Source organism: Melanotaenia boesemani, chromosome 23 (assembly GCF_017639745.1).
Source record: "Melanotaenia boesemani isolate fMelBoe1 chromosome 23, fMelBoe1.pri, whole genome shotgun sequence".
Classification (NCBI taxonomy): domain Eukaryota; kingdom Metazoa; phylum Chordata; class Actinopteri; order Atheriniformes; family Melanotaeniidae; genus Melanotaenia; species Melanotaenia boesemani.
This window is the reverse complement of record NC_055704.1, coordinates 15,938,882-15,961,210: the sequence shown is the minus strand read 5'-3', so window position 1 is coordinate 15,961,210 and position 22,329 is coordinate 15,938,882. Positions and strand designations below refer to the sequence as shown.

The window sequence follows — 22,329 nt, the reverse complement described above, 5'->3', positions numbered from 1 at the left end:
CCCCTGTGATCATTGAGGGAAACTGATCTGATAATATGCAGCCGTCTATGGATATATTTTTGAAAACTCAGACCTGAGTTCAAATTCAAGGCTTTAAGTATTGACCAATCAAGGCTGTAATAAAACTTTGTGTTTGGTAACATGAGAAAAATACAAAAAAAAGCATCATCTATCAGTCAGACTGTAACAGCTGACCTGACATTTAAAAAAAGACATCTCTAATTACTTTCTGAGCATCTAAACCTTAGTTGATATTCCTTCACGGAATTCTCTTGGTAATTACTGATGCAGCTTTGCTTCCACAATCGAGACCATGTCTGGTGCATGATCCAAGTCTCCAAGGAAATGCTTTACAAATGAAAATTGTTTTTTTGTTTTTTGGAGGCTATTTTTGGAGTCACAGACTTCAGTGAGTCTAACATCAGTGAATGGGGGTGTTACCGGCTGGAGTTTTGTCTGAGATGCACCATAATAATCTCCTGCCAAGTGAAACTCTGAAGTTCCTCAGAGGGAGAGGGAACTGTTCAGAGAGCATGTTCTGACATTCACCTCAGTAGGAGATGAGAACTTGTTTGACACAGCTAGCTTTCTGAGACGCAGAGATGAAACTGGCAGAACAATGCAAGCAGACATAGACCACAGACTTGGCCAATGAGCAGGTGCACACACACATGCATAAATACATTGATACAAACATACAAAACACATATATGCTTAAAAAAAAATAAAGTTATGTTTGGTTTGCAGGAAAAATAAAAAAAATCTGATGGTTACGGCTGAAAATAATTTAAAAAGATATCTAAACTTTCTTATAACAGCCCGACTTTGATGTTACATTCAATCCTCGACTTTCTCTCTGAGAGTCGCTTGATCCTCCTTTTGTACATCAGTTCTTTCCCTCTCTAATCTCCCTCCTCCCTTGTTCTCTCCACCTCTCAGCCATTTGACATCTCCTCTGTTGCTACCCTGCCTCTCCAAGCTGTTCTCCGCAGTCGCTCCCCTCCCCGCCTCCTCACCTCTTCTCCTATTGGCTATGGAGCCAGTTTCCTGCCAGGCCCCAGGGCTCATTTCCTGTTTGTCCTGGCACAGGGGGCAACTTGTCCAGAGAGACCAACTGCTTGGTCGCTGCCAGCTGCGAGTACTTGGCACAGCTTGGCGCACAGAGCTGGGTTACACCTCTTGAGACTGACTGCGGGCACCTACATACACAGAGGTGTGCGCGGGTGTATGCAACAACACACGTGCGTGCTCTCACGCCAGTGCTACCATCTGCCCTCTACAACTACGGGCCACAAGGTAATGTGATGTAAGATGATGAACGAGCTAGTTTAGCCTGATGTAATCATAGACTGTGTGTGCCGAGCGAGTGTGTGACTGCGCAGACAGCGACTGGCAATGAAATACATGCCAGTTTGACAACCTTCTGCTGGTTCAGATTAATCACGAGCAAACCTGAGTTGCCGACCGCCAAAGAGAGATAGCACCCGATTGGCTTTAACAAGATTTCATGTGCAGTAATGCAGTCATCATTTATAATTTACAGCGCTGCTCCCGGATAAAAAAATCTAATGAATCTAATGACTTACAGTTCAGGTGCTGAATCCAAACATGTCACAATCTACTTTTCACCCTCAAAATGACACCCAAATGAAACAGCCCAAGGCTGCCGGTGAGATCTGTAATACTTCTAACTTCCCTGCGCACGTCTCACTTAAGCGGCAGCAACCAAATATGTGATTTCCTCTCAGTGGCACAATTAGCATGATAACACTGTTACCTTGTTAATGAGAAGTGAACATTTTCAAAAGAGGTGGCATTTATACTGTTGGATAATTAAGGAAAAAGTCAACATGGCAAACCTTGTGTCACACACACACACACACACACATACATAGAAACATCACAGGAGATGAGAGCGTAGTGATAACAGAATTATGATGGTGTTTGACACAAGGTGTGAATATATGAAAATAGACAGCTGGAGGTGAAAGAGGGCAGAAGCACAAGAAAGAACACCTAATTGATTTATTTTTTCCTGCTCTGGTTAATCGTTTGATGACACTGTTTTTGATGAATAAAGCTCTTTGTCTCCATAAGTTTTATGAGACTAAGAAACTCATCTGGAGTCTGCATGCCCATGCAAACTCATCAAGTGTCTTCATTTCTCAGAGCTTGAAGAAAAACCTTGCCATTTCTAAGTTCAGTGCATTAAGTGACTCTCAGCCTAACAGAACACTTTATTTCACAACGTTCCAACAACTCTCACCTCCCAGTATCTCTAATATAACCAGACTGACTCTTAAAGCAGCCACTGTGCCCCAAAGCTGTTCGTAAGACAACACAACTCCTTGACATCAAATGGAATATAGCTATTAATACCATACCTGTCCATGTGCAGAGACAAAGACCTGCTTGCCTTGAGGCGAGATGAGAACTCAGTGTTTAACTTTGTATAAAGACATAATGTGATGCAGCGTACTTATTCAAAGTACAAACCCTCCTTTGACCTGCCCTCATATAAGCCTGTAGAAAATTTGTGCAGTACAGATGTGTGTGGAAATGTGAGTCAACACATGCACAGCCGATGGCATTGTGTAACCATGGCAATGGCAGAGAGATGCAACACTGACTGGCATTTGTTCTTGTGTGTTATGGGTGTATATGATTCCCCCACAGAATCCTGATTCCATAGTGACAACAGAGAAAAAGGGGAAGCAGGCGTTCGAGAGCACAAATCATATCAGGAGCAACACGATGGTTCCGGGGAGTTCTAGTAATTAATACCCACTGAAAGGATGAGCATGTGACAACAACCTAAGAACCCTATTCAAAAAGAGGGCCCAAAATCAGCAATCAGTAAAAAAGCTGATGAAATCGATTCTGCCTTTCTGGAAGTTTTCTGCAGGTATTTAACATGTCTTCTTAGCTTAAATATATTATGCGATATGCACAGTTTTGTGGGTTACAATGTAAATGCTTTGTGACTTTTTTTGTGATCAGGTGCCCATCTAGAACTTAATTAACGCTTTAACAACAACTATAAAAACAACTGCATAATAACCAACCCCTACATTTAGGTCCTATTTGAGCTTAGGAGCATAATGTTCTTGTCTATGTGCTTAGGTAGGTAATGTGTCATACTCACATTTCCAGCACTAAAGAGCTTTAAATGTACATGTGTCAAGCAGATGAAATGAAAACTCATATTACTACTTCTCCTGCTTCTCCAGAGTGCCTCCTTTTTAGTAACACATATACACATTTTATAATCACGCAAAATGTCCAATTTATTCAAGGCATAGTGATTCTGCCTGCCTAATGTGCAAGACACATTTGGGAGTCGAGAGAAAGTTTCCTGAGATGGAAGTGAAGGATCAGCCCATTAAGTCATTAGTGTATGTAATCTGCAGGCTTAGTTAAGGAGATAAAACATTAGGGGAACAGTAATAAGCCATCATTATTAACAACATCAGACACATTAAAACTCACGGGTGGTAGACATAAGAGACTGCACAGTGAATTTGTTTTCAACTAGTCCACATATCTATGCATTTGAATATGTGATTAAGTGTTTTCATATGTAAGTGCATGCCAGGGCACGTGGTCATGATGCAATCTAAAACAAAACACACCGGCGACACAGTAAGATGAGCGCTTCAGTTGCCTCCAATTGCATCAGGTCAAGCGGAACGCGTCTCGCTGGTGACAGAATGATAAAACTTTTCTTCTTTTTTTCCCCTATATTACACAACCGACACAAAAAAGAAGAGACTAAGAGAGATCTGAAGCCTTTCACGGAGGAGAGCTTCAATTTATGGCTTTTTATAGTCAAGTAATTAAGTTAATCTAAAAATATTCAATAACCCCTGCGATTATTCACAGAAGATAAATCATTTCTTGACAGAACTATTTCTCTGGATCATTTAGGAGTTCTATTGCTTTTTATCTGGAGCGATGAGAGAATCTCTGGTAATACTGAGATAATAAGATCATCCCGGATGCAGATGAAAGCACATTGAGTCTCAGCCTTATATATTCTATTGTCAAGCAATGACAACAGCTGGTCTGATTGCAACGGCCATCTCCGTCCTTTCGGACAACTCGTTTAAACACGATGAACTCTATGCATTTGGTTAATACATACAATTCTTGTATGACAGAAACCAATCCAATTATCACACTTCCTGTCCTGTTCATGATGATCAAAAAAGACTAAAACCTGTAAATTTTATAATTGTTAACAGCAGTAGATTTATAATCAGGCATCTCCACTGCCTCTCTACAATTTGGTTTGCCACTGTAATGCTTTAATGTTTCATGTAAAGCACTTTGAATTGTCTTGTACATGAAATGTGCTACAAATGAGCTTGCCTTGCCCTGCCGAGGAAATCAAATGACAAAAGTAGAAATGAGAAAGGAAAGCAGATGAAAGGAGGAAGGAAAGTTTGGAGTGGCTTTTTCCCATTAAAATATCACCAATCTGATCTGATCTCAAGGCCCACTAAGGTGTCAGTGTCCTTAGACGGGAAATAAATAAGTTTGTTTGTCGAATGGAAACTGGAAACAAACAATTCACACAATTTTGTGAAATGCACAAAAATACATTAGTTATATCCATCTTTCTTTATTTCAAAACTCACAAACGCAAATGAAAACCAAGCTAATGCAGCTGCATGTGCTGTAGTAATAACTGGTGTGAGTGTGCATACACAGATGTTATCACTGTAGAAAAGTATTTGAGTATTTGTATTAGTGTATCCATACAACAACCTACACTGATACATTGGTCCAATGATCAATCAGCAAATGGTATCAATCCAAATTTAATTCCAAAGCTTTTATTTTTGCAATGATAAAATCAGACTTTACCAAGCTTAAAATAGTTTGAAACTCCAAACCAGAACAATGTTTACACAATATCCTGCTTTAAAGGTGCACTGTGTAACAAAATCAAAGGTCAATGACAGAAATGTATTGTTAAAAACTGTAATGCTATTGATATCTAATCACTCTACTAAAAGAACAGTTATGCTTTTATAATCCTAGAATGAGACATTCATATCCATTTGCCATGGCTCTACAGACGTGAAAGGTGCCATGTTCGTGCTACACCTGAGGCCACTGGATCCACTCGCAGATGTAAACATGTCTGGAAGACTTTTTGACCGCTGGAGGCCACCATCCATTCACAACTTTGCTTGTATTTGAAGTAATATCTACGCCCATCTTTACCACTAGATGGCAGTAATTCTTACACACTGTACCTTTAAAGTAAACAAACAGATTTTTATTTATTTATTTATTGTTTTATCAGTTTCTTAATTATGTGAAAACATTAAAGCTCAAAAAATGAATATGGCTGTTTATAGTCAGATCTGTTTTTATTTGTCTGATTGAGCTCAAGAATTTTAAATAACATTTTAGTAGCTTCTTGTGGTATGAAATGAATGAAAGTGATTGTTTTAAATCAGTATGTGTACTGAGGAGCCGTATCAATTGATGGTGCCTCAGTCAAATCAACATTGAATTGTGGCTAAATTTGTGATTTTGGCAACCAAATAATTTTTCCACTGAACTTGTAGAATATTGTATCATGATCTAACTTGCATTTACGTCTCTATCTAGTTGTATATAAGGACTCACAACCTGGAAAGTTTTCGTTATTGACAAATTTCAGTTGTGGTGAAAGTACTTATTACCACTAGGGCTGCAACTAATAACTATTCTGATGGTTGATTAGTCACCGACTATTTAAAACGACTAGTCGACCAATTGGATTATGTATCTCATGATTATTATAAATGGCTTATTTCACTTTCAGCTTTGAAATCTTGCATGAGGTTGTTATGTAAGTTCGACGTGCTTACTATTTAAGTGTTCGAGCATTGCAGACGTATTTCCGTGGTACGCAAGGTCCGCTTTACAAATCTCACATGTATTTAATTTATTTTATGAGTTTAATGTGAAGTTATCCCAAACTTTTGACGTCCTCTGCTGCCGTTTTGCTCCCTAGTCCGCCGCCATATTTTTCCCCTGGCGGACTTCATGTGCAACTCTCAGCAGAGATTAAAAAAAAGAAGACGATGTCTCACTCTGTAGTTTTTTTTTTCCCCCTCTTTGCACATGTGCATTGTGCAACTCTCAGCAGAGATAGGATGACAAGACGATGTCTCACTCTGTAGTTTTGTTTTTTGTTTTTTTTGCCGACAAAGGTCGACAGCTAAATTCGACAATAAAAATAGTCGACAACGTTGACTAATCGTTGCAGCCCTAATTACCACCAAGTGAGCAACTTGCAGTCTTCCCATTGAGACACTATCACATCAAAAACACCCTAACCCTAATCTGGTAGCACACATCAAGGACATTGTATATTCAACTACACTTTTTACATTTTTGTTCAAAACTAAAGCCATAACTGTGTGTTCTATCTCTTTAAGGTAACAGATGGAGAAAATAAATGCAAAGTGGCAGCCATCAAATGTCAAAGAAGATATTTCAGGCAGAATGAAAAGAGATATTTATATAGAGAAAGTTTGAGATAGAGACAGAAGGTCACAACCACACGGCTGATTCAATTCCTGGCAGCCCAATGATATTACTTACTCCAGAAACATGGTGATTGTGCTCTAAACCAAATAGAGGAGAGGATACTGGGGCAATTCTCAAGCCAATGCAGAGACAAAGGGAGACACAGTCAAAGAAAATTGAAGAACAAATCTCAAACTGTCTGGGGGAAAATAAAGCCTACACTAAGTCAATAATCTCACCCAATGATTAAAGCAGGAGGAATTAGAGAAAGCAAAAGCAGATAGGGAGCAAAGCAGAAAAGACAGCGTTCCTGCTGGATGTCAGCAGCTGTGCTCGGGCAATCACTAAGCAGCTCATTAGAGCTAATAACAGACGTTAATAAGAGGGAGACTTAGAATAGAAGATTTGACCAACAGTGGCCAGACCGTGGGGAGAAAAAAGCCGATATTAGTTAACTGCCTACTGGCCAAGATCCATTCACAGAATGCTCAATCTATAGACAGACACATGGGTAGATGGATAGAAAAGATGGAGAGGAGAGAAGAGGAAAGGGAAGGAAAGGAAAGGAAAGGAAACTAGAGGAGTGGAGTTGTTTGATTTTCATATGAATTTTACAGGTTATAGGTCAGTTTTGAAAAAATCTATCTTGGTGTCATTTTTTTTAACATCACAAAAACCTGGATTTTAACAGTGATGTGTATCGTTTTCAAATCCACTGTAGTTCCCATATTGTTATGGAAGAATGTCAATAGGAGTAGAGCCAAGTATTGACAAAATCCTAACAATATGCATTCATGGTGAACAATGTGTAATCTGAGTAGCTCATCTTTTCTCAGCTAAAAAGACAGACAAGAGCTCTCCACTGATTACAAAATGTTGAGATCAGTAACACAATTTAGTAAGAGAAATGCCTAAATTGCTGAGTATTTTCTCAATGACTGATGTGTATAAAATGTAAATTGAATAAACATTGATATAGATGATATGATCCTGAGAACACTTCTTCATTTTCTGATTGATCTGACACAAAACGATTGATATTTTAGTTTTTCCTTCATCCTCAAACAGAAATCATGTACACAATGTTGTTTACAGAAAAAAAATCTCCTCTCAACAGTCAATACCAAACAAAGCCATAACACACTACTTCCACAGTTACAGTCAGCTATACAGGCAGTCCGAGTGGTACGTACCTGCCTTATTATATCCCAAACCACTTCTCTTGACAGTCCAAGGGCGTTCGCTGTCATGTGTGATTTCTCTTCACCTGCTAAATAGTTCAGTGTGTAACTTTTCCGACAGCACCGACAGGTGATCTCATTACAGTTGTCTTTCCGTCAGAGCGCAAGCAGAGAAAAAAAATTCTTTTGCCATTCTGCAGTAACAACCATTTCATTCTCAAAGTTTTCTCACGACGACAGATTTGATCCAAACCCGTCGACAGTGGCAGCTGGTTTAGTGCTGGATAAAGCAGCAGTGACTTTTGTAGCTCATTCTGACGCCTCCGTTGCACAGTATAGTTGAGTAACTGTACATGTATGTACACAATCTGGCACTATTTTGACAGTGTCTCCTGTTGCCATGTCAACACAAAGGAAAAAGGCACACATTTTGACACAATGATGCATAATCTGAAGAAGCCAAGCCAAAAAGTCCTCTTAACTTTTCCACATAACACTACAAGCTTGCCTGCACATTAACCAGGTTTTAATATTTGTTTTAAGGGGCAATCAGGTACACTAGCATATAGATCAGGGGCATGATACCACAGAAACCCAACAGTCGAGAACCACAATCATCACAGTACTGACCAGGATCACATGTGAAGCCACAGCACAAGAACTTCTGAAAGTATGTGCTTCTTTCCAGGATGTGTTCAGGAATTACAAAAACAACATGGCTGAAACACTTCTGGTAGAAACAAGAAGACAAGTAATATTCATATTTAACAATCTGCAACCAAAAAATTCTTTACTTTGAATGTATTCAAAAGAATAAGCACTGGAAACAATACATGTAACAATACTACTGGCAACAGAATAAGTCAACTCAACGGGCACGTTGTCTCAGCTACTGCACACGTTGGGCCAATCACGAACGCTGTGCTGCACAGCACGCCACTCCACCAGAAAAGAAAACCCAAACTGCAGGCTAAGTTCCTGATGTCACTAAATTCCAGCCAGTTTCCATCCAATCTATGCAGCTCATATATAAGTCACCAGCTTCAGCCTCCTCTGTGTGGGCTTGCATGTGTGGCTGCTCACTTCACCCATGTGTAGCCTGTGTTTGTGTGTGCCGTTACACCCCTGCAGGCATTTCATCACAGCTGACTGACAGCATGTTTCCATCTTCCCAGCTTTGTCCCAGGGTGCTTCACCTAGCTGATGCTTTAGCAACGCTGTGCATACACAAAGCCCACACAGGGATGGCGCAGGGGCTGACTGTGCAGATGTAGATGCATAATGGGGACACTTATTACCATTTAAAAGAGATATCCAGCAGAGCTCTTTTTCTGTTCTGAGGCACCTTGCAAAATGTGGTCGCTTTATAATAACTGAAGTTCTCTTATGCCCTACATGTGGTACAGAGCATTCGGGTTATGATAATAATCTACGTACTTACACAAGCTTGCGCCATGTAATACTACCATGTATGAGACTGGAGGGGGGAATACTTTCTATTTCTGGTGAAAATTATAGGTTTTTTTTGGCCATATAGCAAGTTGCATAAAGGTAATATTAAATCTATTGCAAATGTATTTCTCATCTCTCTTTTCATCCAGTTGCTTTAACAGTTTTACTCACAAACTCAAACACATTTTTTCAATGTGCTGCTAAGACAAATACCTTAAAATGTCTAAATAGAAAAATGGGCAACATAACGCATTCCCCTTTATGAAAGCTGACTAAAAATTGGTTGTATAATTCACAAATGTGCCTCTAGCAGGAACGGTTGCTCTGTGTAAAAGGACAAACAGTTTTATGGTGGTTGTGAAATCTTAAAGTAGCCTTTTGGGGGAAAAGGGTTACTTTTTAAAAGTCTGCTTAGAATGCACACAAACAGATGTGCATAGTATCTCCCACAGCCAGGTAAGGAGTCTTCATAAAGGCATGCAGCTCCCTCACATTTCTCTGAAACACTCAACACTAAGGGAATTGCAATCCTTAAGAAGGCTGATCCAGATTGAATCAGTCCCCAAGTATTGTTATAGTAATGAATCAGGAGACAAGTGCATTGACCAAACTCTTTTCTGTCCCTTCACCTGCTTGTCTGTTGTGCTTAAGTTTATGGCTTCTCTTTTCCAACCTTTTCTTTAGTTATCCACATTCCCAAAGACTTATTTAAACTGACTATTAAAGGTCTGTACTTAACTTTCTTCCATAAAGGACCTTGGCTCTTACAGCAAGGACAATATTGGTCAACAAAATAGTGAAAGTGAATCCTCATGTTTAAATATGTAGCGGCTTCCTTCTCTTCTCTTGCATTTAAGCTTTACAACATTCATACACTGTTTAAATACACAATACAGAGCGAATTGTTTTTTTCTTTGTGAAATCCAAGTAAAAGAAAAGTTGTTGCTTGTCTCTACTCGCTTGCTACGATTTTCAGTGGAGAGGATGGGTTCACCAGGCCGTGGCCCTCTTAGACAGGAGAAATGATGGCCTGGCTCTGCTGCTTCCAGCCAACATGGGGGCACTTTCCAAGTCAGTGTTTATATATTTATTTAATTTTTTTTACCCATTTTGGAAAGTCTTGTGTTCCCAGCTCTGTTGTCTGTCCCGCTCGTCATTCTCCATGCCCTCACTCCTCCTTATTCCTAAGCCAGCCAAGAGGCACTTTGGCTGCTGTTTTTATCTGGTTCTTTGTTCCTGTTTCACTCATGTCTATCCCAGTCTCTCCATAAGCTACTTTCATGTTTTCATTGTTCTTGAGAGCAGATCCATGCTTAGATACGGCTATGCAGATTACATTACTGATCCTCAGGTCAATCCATGTTATCGCTACGGTAAAAGAACACAAGACCACCTCCTCGCCACATCACAGCCTCAATTAGATGACTTTTCTTGTCAGCTTGTCATTTGCAGCTGGAGGAGATGAAACAGCAAAATCCTAAGATCGATTGTTTGTTTTGATGACAGGAGTAAAGCCTGAAACACAGTTTACCAGTTGAAGAGGGTACACAAAAACTTTGGTGTTATTTCCCCTCTACCATTTTACACTTTCCTGTTATTAAACGCCTTTTGTTAATAAAGGCTGGTTGCAGGAAGATGAGAAGGACTGCTGTGAAGACAACAGAAGAAGTGATAAAGAAGTTGAACCGTCACTCTGCATTGCATCATCAAAAGCTAAATCGAGTGTATGGCAGCTGAACAAGCACTGTAGTGCCAATCCAGGACTGTGATGTGACTACATGAAGAAGCCACAAAAAAGAAAAGGAAAAGCAAAGACAACAAAAAGACATAAAAACGGGAGGAGAACAAAAAGAGGGGAGACAACTAATACTACTGAACAAGCATATGTTAGGGCCACAATGTAGATAGCAAAGGGTGTAATTCAGTATTAAAAAACCTTTTCTGTTTACCAATTCTTTAGCTTTAGGGTCTAGCTGATTTATTCAGACTTTCACAGAGGCAGCAAGAAGCCAAAGAAATACAGAGAATGCCAAAGTAAAGATGTCTGCAATGCCACACAGCATCTAACAAAACACATAGGGATTGTTTACTAGTGCTGTAGAAGTAACTACAAATTTGTAGCACGACAGTATTGGCAGGCCAGCCACGGGGGTTTCAAAACAACCACCAAGACTGTACAGTTCAGAGTCAATGTAAATTAACTAAATGTTAAATAAATACTCAAGAAAAAAAAAATAGTATTCAGGTTTAAAGTCAGACATCTAGCTGCACAGCCCGCTTGCAGGACCCTGGACACCCTGTCTGTCACTGGTAGCACACAGCTCTTCCAAAGGCTTTAAGGCATAGTGTTCTGAACCACAGGTAATGTTCACTATGTTGTCCTTTCTCCTGTGCACCACAGAAAACTGCTGCTTGTGACTGTGGTGTGATGGCTGCTATTGTGAGGCATGCTTCCCTTGGTTAAACCAATTTCCTATGCCTCACCATTTTCTGGATGACCAGGGTTTTCATGGATGCAATGCTTTAAAGCTGGGTCTATCATTTGGAACCTTTGCAACAATTCCAGCCATAAAAGTCACAAAAATATCTACACTGGACAGCTTTACCACATTTACAGACATTTACAGACATCAGCGAGGTAATTCTGAGTGAATGGAAAACCTCATTTCTGTCTTCTTAGAGTCTTATGACTGTTTAGCTTAGCAAACTGACTCAATATAACTTAGCAGGATGTAATACTTCACTCACTTTTTGCTGGAAGGTATTCTCAGCCACTTTTATAGCTGGTAAAGACACTAAATAGACCACTGTACTATAATCAGAATTCCCCATGTCTAAGAATCTAAAATTTAGTCACTTGCATTCACAAAGAGCTTCCACACAGAGCAAACAGAACAACGCAGGATCGTGTTCACCATGTGAAAAAGAGCAACAAGAACCTTATATATCAGGCTTAAACCATTTTAAGGCCTTCAAAGTCAGCTATTTTCACATTTCAATGAGCAATAATATTGTTTTCTTGGGTTTGACAGACAGTTCAGTTGTAGCAAGAAAAGAAAGGAAAAAAGATGGAGAGATCTGTGAGTCTGGTCTACAAACATCTTCAGTGGAACTTTTTTGGATGAAGGCTTGTTTCAGACTGCAAACACAGTCATAAAAGACTACGTACATCCCACACAGAAAGGCAAGGCAAATTTATTTGTATAGCACATTTCATGTGCAAGACTATTCAAAGTGCTTTACACAAAACCTAAAAGCATTCATGCATGGTGCAGGGAAAAAAATACAAGTGCATTAGAAAAAAAGATTAAAAAAGATAAACTTGATTACATAAAAACATAAAGAAAAAGCTCAGATAAAGAAATAAAGTTAAGATTTCATCGGGAAAGAGCCAGCTGCAGATCTGGACTCCTAGTAAGAAAGTGTGAAATACACCCTCTCAAGTGGTTATTTTCTCTCTTTCTGGCAAGCTGTAATCTAATCTTGCCATCTATCAAGCTCTTTTTTCTCTTTTCCTTTTCATGTTGCACCCCCTCTTCTCACCCTTCCCTTCATTCACTTGTAATTTATTATTACTATTATTATTATTAGCGTTAGCATTAGTAGTAGTAGTGTTGTTGTTGTTGTTATGATTGTTAATAATAACAATACTTTATTATTACCTCAAGTTACACTAGAGAGCAGTGGGCTGACATGTTCCAGGGCTCAGCGAGCAGTTAGGGTATTAAGGCTCTTACTCAGGTGCCCACAATGGCTCACCTCTGAAGCCAGTCTGGGGACTCACTTAGTCATAGACCACTTGGTGTTAAAAATTCAAATGGTGGACTAAATTGGTTGAGCTGCCTTGTAGTGCAGTAAATCTTGCACAGTATTTTAGTTTCTTTCAATGACTCCCCCCAAACCAAGGTTTTTCCAAATGACTGATTTTTTTTTATATTTGAAATAAACAAAAAAATACCTGTATGCAAACTGCTACTATTTTATATTTTCCAAATAACTCCACTGTCACTGCTTGCTCTAAACATGAGGTGACATAGTGTACTGAGGTTGAGAGGCTGAGTGTGGTGTTATATAAAGGAGGGGGGTGCTTTATATAATAAGCAATTATACTTTTGTTAATACACAGTCACACATTTGACTCTCGTATGAACTTAACAGACATCCCATTCTTAATCATATGAGTTCAATATGATGTTGGCCCACCCTTAGCAGCTATAACAGCGTCAACTCTTCTGGGAAGGCTTTTCACAAGGTTTGGGAGTGTGTTTATGGGATTTTTTTTCCTCCTGAAGTGCATTTGTGAGGTCAGACACTGATGTTGGACAAGAAGACCTAGCTCTCAGCCTTCACTCTTAATTCATCCCAAAACAGTTCTACTGGGTTGAGGTCAGGACTCACAAGCAAAACAGGTTCATCCACACCAAACTCGCTGATCCATGTCTTGATGAACCTTGCTTCGTGTACTGGTGCACAGTCATGTTGAAACAGGAAGGGGCCATTCCCAAACATGCTTCCACAAAGTTAGGAGCATGGAATTGTCCAAAATCTCCTGGTATGCTGAAGCATTCAGAGTCCCTTTCATTGGAACTAAGGGGCCAAGCCATAATCCCCCCTCCACCAAACTTTACACTTGGCACAATGCAGTCAGACAAGTACCATTCTCCTGGCAACCGCCATACTCAGACTCTTCCGTCAAATCGCTAGATGATGAAGCGCGATTCGCCAATCCAGTGAACGCTTTTCCACTGATCCAGAGTCAAGTGGTGGCATTCTCTAAACCACTGTATCCAACACTTTGCATTTCTTTTGGTGACGCATGGCTTGATGCAGCTGCTCCATCATGAAGCACTCTTCGCACTGTTCCTGAGTTAATCTGAAGACCACATGAAGTTTGGAGGTCTGCAGCAATCGACTGCAGAAAGTTGTAGACCTTTGCGCACTATTCATCTCAGCATCCACAGACCCCACTCAATCATTTTATGGGGCCGACCACTTTGTGGCCGAGTTGCTGTCGTTCCCAATCACTTTCACTTTATGATACTACTGACAGTTGACTGTAGAATATTTAGGAGTGAGGAAATGTCACGACTGAACTTTGCACAGGTGGCATGCTATCACATTACCAAGCTGGAATTCACTGAAATCCTGAGGACGACCCATTGCAAACGACCCAATGCAGACAGAGGTAAAGACCATTTCTTCACAAACATGTCTGCAGGTCTCAGTGCTTCATTTTTATACACCTGTGGCAATAGAAGTAAATGGAACACTTGATATCAATTATTTATATGGGTGAGTAAATACTTTTGGCAATATAGTGTATAAACACAGTGGTGGAAGTGTTATGATTTGTGGTTACTCTGGGGACTGGATAGTTTGGAGCCACTAGATCTTTTCACAAAGAGATTTGTCATATCGCTACAAAGAAGGTACCTCTGTCATGTCATCATTCCCTTTGATCGTTTATACTGACCAGACAGAGCAGGCTTAGTACAGCGTCAGTGTGCGCTTTCAAATATCATGTCCCAATCTTAGAATGAGAAGAAAGGCAACAGGATTAATGTCTACAGGGTAAGTTCCAGTCCTTTGGCTTTCTCTTTCACATGCACATTTAAAGGCTCTGAGGCTAAGTCCAACGCCAGCTCAGAGGCACATAACCTTACACCACCTCTGTATCATACATTGTTGAAATGACAAGGCCTAACAAAGGCATAATGGCCTCACCTTGAACAGGCAGAGTGAAAAGGGCAACTGATTAAACTGGGAATTTAGTATTGTGTCAACGAGTGCTTTAAGCAAGAATAAGGCTATCTGTCTGAAGGCTGAAGCGGAAGTGGTCATTTTTGACAGATAATGAAAGCATCAAAGGGTTTGTTTATCGAATGGTCAAGTTCATGCCAAAGGTTGAATGCTACTGGAATATTCTGAAGGACAAAAGAAACCACATAATCAATAAAAACTCTCAAATCTCTTTCATTTGAAGGCATCGACAGGAACGTGGTCAAAACTGCTACTTAGACAAATGTTCAAAACCTATAAAAGGTTTTTTTTTATACAAATTAGCACAATACTAGATCCTGGAGCCAAGACATTATCCATTTTTCCTTTAGGGTACATAACATGTGGACATTCTGACTGAATTAATGACAGAAAATTTACCACAACCTTTATCTGCAGACACTGTTCCAAAAACAGACTTCCTATTTATTTGTTATTAATCTAATGATTCAAGAGAAAAAAAAAATATTAAGAATTAAAGAATGAGAGTGGGAAATAGAGAGTAGCATAAAAGTGGAAAGAATAAGAGCTGACAACAGATAAGCACAGAGAGCAAGGAAGCACATCAGCGTGAGAGCATATATCACACTTTCTAGCCTTCCAGATAGGAGCAGAATAAGGCCTGTCTGAAAATGAGCCAAACACCTCTCTGCTTTGGCTCTCTCTCTATCTCTCTCTCTCTCTGTGCATCAGAAGACAAGAACACCTAACAACAGCACAGCATATCAACCCATCATGTAAGATGCCAGCCAGGCACGTTTGAAGGTTTGTTGGCTGTGTATGTTATTCAAGGCTCATCAGCACATGGAGGTACACAGCAACGGAGCACGAGGTGATGCTTTGAAGATCTGACAAGAGTCAGAGAAAGGGAAAGAGAGAGAGGAAAAACAAATGCAGACAGAGGTAAAGACAAGAAATGAAGTAAAAATAAAAGAAAGAAAAGGTAGAGGAAGCAAGAGAGAAATTGTGAATAAAGAAGACTCAGAACAACATAAGCAAGGCTTTTGTAAAAAGTCTTTGTTTTTCATGTCAGTTTGAGTACAACTAGTCCCTCTAAGTGTTTCAGATTTGTGAGATAATTTTTTTAGATCTTAAGATAGTGCTTTATGTGATCATTTTTTAATAGTTTTGAAATTATGCCTCATTTTAGGATTTTTGCACATTTTCAATTTTATTTTATTCTGAGACTGTTTAATGTGTCAGACATGCTATAAACCTTAACAAGCATTATAATCATTTATAAAGATGCAGACTTCCGTTGTAGCATAATTTTGGAAGCCTTACTATATCTTTGAGCTGGCTGCTGGATTATGTACTAAAAGAAGCATAAGTTGCAAGAAGTTACAGCAAAGGTAGAAAAAAATACTTTAAAACTAACACTTATTAGCACTGAGTAAAGTTTTAAATGCCAAAAGTAATACAGAAAAGCAAAGGAGTTCAACCGCTTGCGTGCTTCCCAACACTGAACTTGTGCATCTTAATTGTATCTCTGTGACCACAGTGGGTCCAAAGTGAGGAAGTAATTCCTCTGAGAATTGTGGATTCCACTTAGCAGCTCTACTTAGAATGGCTTCAAAGAGAGTTTGATGGGTCGAAACATAGCGTAAGTAAATTAAACAGACGGCGTATACACACAAGATGCATAGACAAGCTCATATTACAGAGGAAGCAGGCAGAAACGCAAACATCCAGCAGTGTTGCAGTGACAGCATGGGGTAGAAACTTCTCTCTGTACATGTTTTCTATGTGAGCGTATGTGTGGCTGATTATAAACAAAACTCAAAGAGAAGGGGGGAGGATGTGTTTTTCTTTTCTTCTTTTTTTTTTAAATACAGGAAAATCCTTTACCTCTCAGCATGTGGTTGAGAGAAGGAAGTTCAGGAAGTTTTTTTTTTCTTTCCTCCCATGGAAAGCTAGGGGAAATGATCCAGTGAAATTTAAATTTCATGTTTTTGTGCACAAAAATATAATAAATTGATTGAAAAAAAAAAAATGTTGAACATGAGAAAGAGAAGGCGGTTCCTATTTAAGTTCTAAGATTTTCATAATAGGACTAAATAAAAATATTCATCTGGTACCTTCCAGATCTGAAAGTGAGGTAAATACCCAAACTGTACAACATATAACGTATTACACTGTGAGATCATTCAATTGGCCTCTTAAATAGCATCATGTGACCATGAGCTTTGGTGTATATTTATTGCACTTGTATGTTTTTTGTCTGAGTATTTTTTTTTTTTAATCTTTGTTCATTGTTGGCTGCAAAGGAAATTGCTCCTGTGGGATAACAAAGTGACCTTGAATGTTGAACCTTGTTTTGTGGTTATCAATGAGTGTGTGTTTTGAAGTCATATATCTAAAATTGTAGACACACTGACTGCCGTGGTATTTGTTGGTGCTCAGGGATAGGGCGAGTTTTCTCTATCAATACATCAAGTGGACATTTCTAATGCTTATCTTTAAGATGACAACAAATTTAATTTCTATCTAAATTTAAGATTTATTTTCACCCTGCTCTAATGTTTCCTGAAAGGCCATGGCCTCTCAGATTAATGACATTAATAATAGCTTAAATTAGAAGCCCCCAGCTGATTTTTATCCACTTAATTCCTATAAAACATGTAAGGTTGCACTCAGTTTTTCCTGCTTAGTTTGTTTCCTCTGTTAACCTAATTTCAGGCTCTGATTACGACCAGCCATTTTTTAAGAGCTCAGAATTAGAACCTCTATGGGTAAAGCTCTATGCATTAAGGCTTAAGTCACCACTGTTTTCACCATTAGCCATCTGAAAAGTTAAAAAAAAAATGCAGCCACGAAAGCAAGAAAAACAATGGTTGACAAAGACTTTTGGCGGGTCATGTATTTTTTAACAAGTCAAGCACGATTATAATGATGAAATTCACATGGCTTTAACACTGACAATCTTCATCTCTCTTCCAACTGCTTACAGTCTGTTTGTGCTTTGAAGGAGTGTGTTTATGCTGTCAGAGGAATTAAGTGTGAGAGTAAAATAAAACATTCATCTGCGTAAATGTGGCATAACATAAACGCAAACAGCAGGAGGGCTCTGGAAGGAACAGTTGGGTGTGCACAAACACAGAAACACAAACGCCCACACATGTCATGCTCTCTCTCACACACACATGCTGTCTAATCGTATGTGTTAACCAAGAAAATGCCTTGATAAATAAAATTTAAAAGCACATTTGAACACAAAGAAAGACTGAAGTGTGTATCTAAATACAAGAAGAGCAAAATAAAAGGAAAGATGGAGCAGAAAAGAGGGCACAGAGCTGCAGGAGAAGCTCATTGACCAGAAAGTTGTGAAAAGACTAACAGTCTGACTGTGGAGAGTAATGCTTTCTGTGGAGGGACAGCAGAAAGAGATGACAGATCCTCACTTCAAAAGCATATGGCACAAAAGATGGGGGAGTTTCAAAGCGGAGGTGAAGAGGATAAAGACAGGGAGAGAGGGATAGATGCTACTCACCAATGTACTCAAAAACGAAGACGACAAAAAACGGTGTGACCAGGTCGTTGATGCCTTGCACGTAGCCGCTGGCTGGGTGGCGGATGGCCCAAATAAACAAGATCCGCTCAAAAATCTTACACAAAACACACACACACAAACATGGTATCAAAACAATGGAAAGGTAGGAGGATAAAGCAGTTAGATTACAAAACAAATTTTCATTTGTATGAGACTGAATACTTGTATATCCCTGTACTAAAGTAGCTTTTTTCAGGAATTGTTAAGTACAAAATGACCTGAAAAAATCTGTTCTGAAACACACCGTTACCTTGGACCCCTTCATATGGCACAAACATCTATCTGCGGTTCTTACGTCTATTTAATAACAGTGTAGAAAGTAATTAACGAACAAGGTGAGAGGACAAAACCTTCATGCAAATATAAATGAAAAGGCTCCTGCTGTACCATCTAACCAAGACCAACATGCTGTCCTGCCACCTTGCCTGCGCGGTGTTTTTGCTGCATAGAAGAAACACTGCACTGTTTAAAATTTCCCATTTTGATTATAAAAGTGTACGTTTTAGCAAGTGAGTGAGATATGGAAAAGTAAGAACAGGAATCAAGCATGCCAAGCTAGTTAAAGAATGAAACAGTTGGATGGGCACAGCCAGTGATCTGGGAACCAAAAGCAATGCGACTGATGCTCAATGGATTCACGTTATATTTTCACGCTAACTTAAGCTGGGATCTCCTCAGTTGAAGGTTGTTTTAGTGACATACTGAACGTGTTCCAATGCACAAGATGACTTTGTTTTTATTTCATATTTGTGCGTCCAAGAGCCTGGTTCATTCACTGCAGGTCTCCTTGAATTTGGTCTCTGACATCCAAATTATTCCCCTTTTCTTAAATATTATTAACTGTGACCCACAATTCCACTTGTGTAATCCCTGAATATTGACTAGGAGCAAGTAAAAATAAGTGACAGGCCTTGAAAAGTTTTTTTTATTTTTAATTCTTTACAAAAATAAGGGCTAACATTAAACTATAGAGCTTGTCAGACCTGAGCTATACAATGGCAGGTTATATATTAAGCAGCCACACAGTTCAGAAAATAGTGAATACAAGGAACAATTTGATAGAAAAGTGAGTGTTTGTTTTATTTTGAGCTGGCCAAACTTTGTTGATCTGTAGCTCTGTACACTAAGCAGCTCATAGCTGTCGGGATTCATCACCGATTCTCCAAAATTAGAGCTCTGGCAGTGTGTGCTCAACAGTACTTCACACAACCCCACATGGAAAACAAATATCTCTGTTTAAGTAAACAACTTAGTAAAAATGTTCAGTTACTGTTAGCAAAATGAAAAATAACAAAATTAACTCTGAATGTGCAATAAGATTTCTTGATACTACCTAAATGGATGAGTAAAGTCTGAATGTGAGCTGAACCATCTCTCTCATTACAAAGCCTCATGTTTTCACTCCTCAGCTAAATGTTTTGGCTTTTATTTTTTCTTTAAAAGACTAGCTTTGAACTTTGTTCTCTGCTTTGGTGTTGGTCTCCTCACTCCTCTCAGTTTGTCTCTGTCTCCTGCTCTTCCCTTCTGAGTCAGTCTCCACCTCCATCTTCTCCACATTATTTTTTCTTTTTGCAAGGCAAACACTTCCATCTTCGTTATGGGAGGTTGTTTAATGCTGTCAGCCCCAGTGAATAAAATAAGGCTTGATGTTCAGCTTGTTTTTCTGGTGTGCAAATGGCTCCCCCACCACATAACGCACACACTCGTCACATCTTGATGTACCACACCCATTAAGCCCGTTCTTGCTTTTTGGGGATATGTCATGGTTCTGTCACTTTCTAAATAACCACATAGCTCATTGTTTTATAGAACATAACATGGGCATGGTAATGTCAGACAGTAGGAGAGATTGGTGAGATGCTACTCTTTCAGGCTTTCTCTTCACACCTTTCTTTTCCCCATCAAAGCCACATCCATCAAACGGGAAGAGGTGTTGGCGATAGCCGGGCGGTTGGGTAATGGGACTTTCTTTTCATGCAACCTCAAAAGCTGACATGCATATTTCACATTGGCAACTACAGATAAAGCTTCTCTGCTTGCACACAGCACCATGCCCATACCCTGTTTAGTCCCATCTGAGCATGTCTGTGGGTGAAGCAATATTTTATTCAGGTTTAACTGCTAATCTCACATTAACCTCAGATACGTCAAGGGACACAGTGCATCTCCAGGACAGGAAATCAGCTTTGCTGTGCCTCCTTTATGGATTCACACCGTTAGCTTGTGACACCTAAAACCAAGATAAGGCTAATCTCAAAAGGTAGAGGGGAAATTGTTACAAGAGAGAAAATAAAAAATAAAAGAAAACAGAAAATTCTCAAAACAAAGCTCAAAATGAATCTGATTTTTGTTAAAGATCACAGATTAAAACCCATCAAATTCATAAAAACAGTCAGACTTGCTTTTCCGTGACGAATGTGAAGCAGAGGTGATTTTTAGGTAGCACTGCAACAGGTCTGACTGAGGAAGGAAAAAGAAAAAGGAACAAAAAAAAACAGTGGGTGGGGCCTTTGATGTCTGCTGCATACCAAAATATTTGAAGAGGACGCAGACTGAATATTTCAGTGTGCAATGGTGGCTGTTGAAGAGAGGAGAGCTCATGTGTGGGGATGAGAGGGAGAAAAACAGGTACTGGGAGAGGTGGGAAATATTAACCATTTGCAGTAGTAGTCAATGCTGTAGAAAAAGAGTCTTCCTCATCTAATCTGATTTTTCTCCTCATGTCTGTGATTACAGGGTAGAGCTGTAACCTGTACCAAACAGGGGCAGTGGGAGGGGGCACTGCCTCAGGCACTGTGTGTATGAATCAGTGTACATGAGTCTGAACACTTGTTGCATATTTTTTCATTTTCCTTTTTTTTCTGTTTTAACTATTTTGTGTGTATGTTTGCAAAGTTGTCCTCACTGACATCTGTGTACAAGTGTGCAATCTAAGCAGCTTCCAGCCTCAGCCTCCCTGTTAGCTTCCACCTACCAGCAGCACAGTAATGATAACATAAGCTTAAATACAAACAGGGTAGTTGCTGCATTAAGTTCTACTGGGATGCATCTCTGATTAGTTAGTTTAACTAATGCCATAACTTAAAATGACTTAAATTACAGGTTACAAAGGGGAAAAAATTATTTTCTGTGCTTGACAGCATCAATGTGGGTGTCTGAAGTTACTACAAACCCAAACACAGTACAACCCTGTTTTAGTGGCTCACTAGGTAACTCCAAACCAAATATCTTCTTCATTGGCCAGTTCAGTTCTACATCATTCTAAACACCAGTTAAGACCAGGACAATCCAACCTCCCTATCTTTCCCCTCCTAAATTCAGCTTCCCATTTCGGAAATTTACTGTATGCCAGAAGTAGGAAGTTTTACCATCAAATTCTTATCAGTAGTTATAAATTTAATATAATACTCTACTAGCACTTTGTTTTGTATCCCAATTAAGATGGAGAACAAATAAAAATTTCTTAGTTTCCATAAGTCACTGAATGCAGCGGCAGTAGCAGATTTTCCAACATGGCTGAAATATTAGCAGCACGTTTAACTTCAAGCTATAAAACTTTCAAGAAAAACAGAAGACTGACAGTAATGTCCCAAGTGTTCATGTGTGGGATGAATTCTGACATAATTATAACTCATCTTTGAACACCACCTGTTAACAGATGGACACCAAAGTGACCCAGACTGATTTCTGCTCTGGTCTGGACGGTGGAACTGGAACATAAGCTTGGACTAACCCTCAAACACTCAGTGTCATATTATTATGTCTGAGATTATCAGAAAAATAATGTTTAATTAAAATCCAGTGTGCTTTTATTGCTACTGAGCCTGATTTGTGTGC

The 22,329-nt window shown here is 39.3% G+C and overlaps 1 protein-coding gene across 2 annotated transcripts in view; it reads right to left on the bottom strand.

The window, feature by feature from the left end:
- The window catches only part of tbc1d22a (TBC1 domain family, member 22a), a 130,419-nt gene that overhangs the window by 64,661 nt on the left and 43,429 nt on the right, over positions 1–22,329 (bottom strand). For both annotated transcript variants that reach the window (XM_041977416.1, XM_041977415.1), the window contains exon 9: positions 18,433–18,547. In XM_041977416.1, the coding sequence (XP_041833350.1) occupies positions 18,433–18,547 (115 nt within the window). The remainder of the gene's footprint in view (positions 1–18,432; positions 18,548–22,329) is intronic.